This window comes from Medicago sativa, chromosome 2 (assembly GCF_051527215.1).
Source record: "Medicago sativa cultivar Bolivia chromosome 2, Bolivia_mono, whole genome shotgun sequence".
Taxonomy (NCBI): domain Eukaryota; kingdom Viridiplantae; phylum Streptophyta; class Magnoliopsida; order Fabales; family Fabaceae; genus Medicago; species Medicago sativa.
In genome coordinates, this window is record NC_140750.1 from 33,726,046 (window position 1) to 33,727,868 (window position 1,823).

General features: G+C 35.8%; 1 protein-coding gene across 1 annotated transcript; it reads right to left on the minus strand.

Annotated features, from left to right (window-relative positions):
- Positions 1 to 408: 408 nt before the first annotated feature.
- On the minus strand, positions 409 to 1,587 carry LOC146946403 (F-box/kelch-repeat protein At3g23880-like). The gene has a single exon (XM_085744493.1). It carries the CDS (start codon positions 1,585 to 1,587, stop codon positions 409 to 411), a length of 1,179 nt encoding a protein of 392 aa, XP_085600619.1.
- Positions 1,588 to 1,823: the final 236 nt, after the last annotated feature.

Below are 1,823 nucleotides of genomic sequence, written 5' to 3' on the forward strand. Positions count from 1 at the left end.
GGATCATCCGGTTTCATCTATGAACTAGCTGTTTTGAAACAAATGAAATTAATACAAGTTTTTGAATAAATAAAAGATCTATGATAAAGGTAATAGGAGAACCTTAGTTCGATTACTGGATGAAACAATTCTTGGCCAGGCCTTACTTAAGTCGCGGCCGAAGTCAGGATTATGTCCCTTTCTCTTGGCAACCGTTAGGGTTAACAAAACAAACAAAAATTGGTTTATCTTACCCATCTACCTATAGTAATAAATCTGTCCATGTATATTATATAGCCAATGTATTACCATTCAAACAATACAATCAAACCAAAGCCTACATAAATAAAATAATCAACCAATATATTAAACAACGTAAATGAACTAGCATAAAAATTCAAACAAGTAAATCATAAGAGGAACTCACTTTCAACAAGTTGAAACCAAGCTTTCGACATAATGGTTAGGCAGAAACTGACTTGTGATATTAGAAAGTTTGAAGATGCGATGTATTTTATCTGTAGTTCTAGTTTGATCTATTGCATTATCTCTCCTATTATAGTAAATTATTTGTCCTTGATAGCGTGCATATATCAGAGTATCATCATTCTGAAAAACATGTAATGGAAACAGAGACACGCTGACAGAAAAGTCGTCATGATGATTCTGATAGCTAAACTTTAGCAATTTAGTCCAAGACTCTTCAACTGCAAATTCTCTCATCTTCCATATAACAAAATTGTTTCCCTCCGAATAGTGAGAAAAACAAAGACAATCCATCAACACACAAACCATTGGCATAAGTGGATGCACTTCGTCAAAACCCTGAGGGAGCAACAACTGTGTGTATGTCTCCGTCCCCAAATCGAGGGAGATGATGATAAATTTTTCAATAAACTCTAAATAATGATTCGAACAAACATTATTTCGAAAGGCAAACCAGTTGAGACTGTTATTCAAATAGACACCAGAGTTCTGACCGACAAGTCCTAAATGAATGGGATATGAAGGAAAACTTTGAATATTTCTCCAAACATTATCACCCAAAGTGAAAACTCTGACATCATTCGCGCGGAACCCTACCAGCTTATGTTTGGCAGTTAAATTATTATAACCTAATGAGAAATTGAAAATGGGTTCCATCATTGAAATCCAATTAAATGAGCGTAGTCTAACAGACGATGACCTCGTGGCTGGGTTCCAGAAAACGAACGAGTACTCTAAATATCCATTCTTGAAATAAGATTTATAGAGCAAGCATAGCAATCCGTTGCAGCAACCAACAACCTCATGATATTGTTTGTCGATGTAACTAGTAATATCATTGGCATGTGTAATCTCAGCTAAATATTGTATGGGTAAGGGAGCGAGTGTGGTATGTATGGAATCACCTGAAGAGTGGGCCGCAAATATTGAGAGGTGTGGGTTTTGTGAAGATTTAAGGAGGTGTTTTTTGATGAAGAAGGGATTGGAGATGAGCGAATACCATGACTTGCTCACACACTTGAACCGCAAAAGTGATTTCACTTTAAGCAATGATAGGACTTCGATGATGAGATCGTCCGAGAGGGCTACAGGCGAAAGAGCGTTGATTTTACTATGCCACATCGCTGGAGGTATACTCATCGGCGTTGATTTGTTGAAACCCTTAGGGCACCAAGAGCGTGCTTATAAAACAACATTTGCCTTCTTTTTTTTTTTTTTTGACACAAAGCGTGCTTATAAAAATAATTTGGTAAATTAGGCTCATCTTAGGTTAAAATATATACTTCACTTTTTTTAAAAGTAAAATTTATACTCCTCTCCCATATAAGATGTTTGAATTGCAACTTCTTTATAATTAA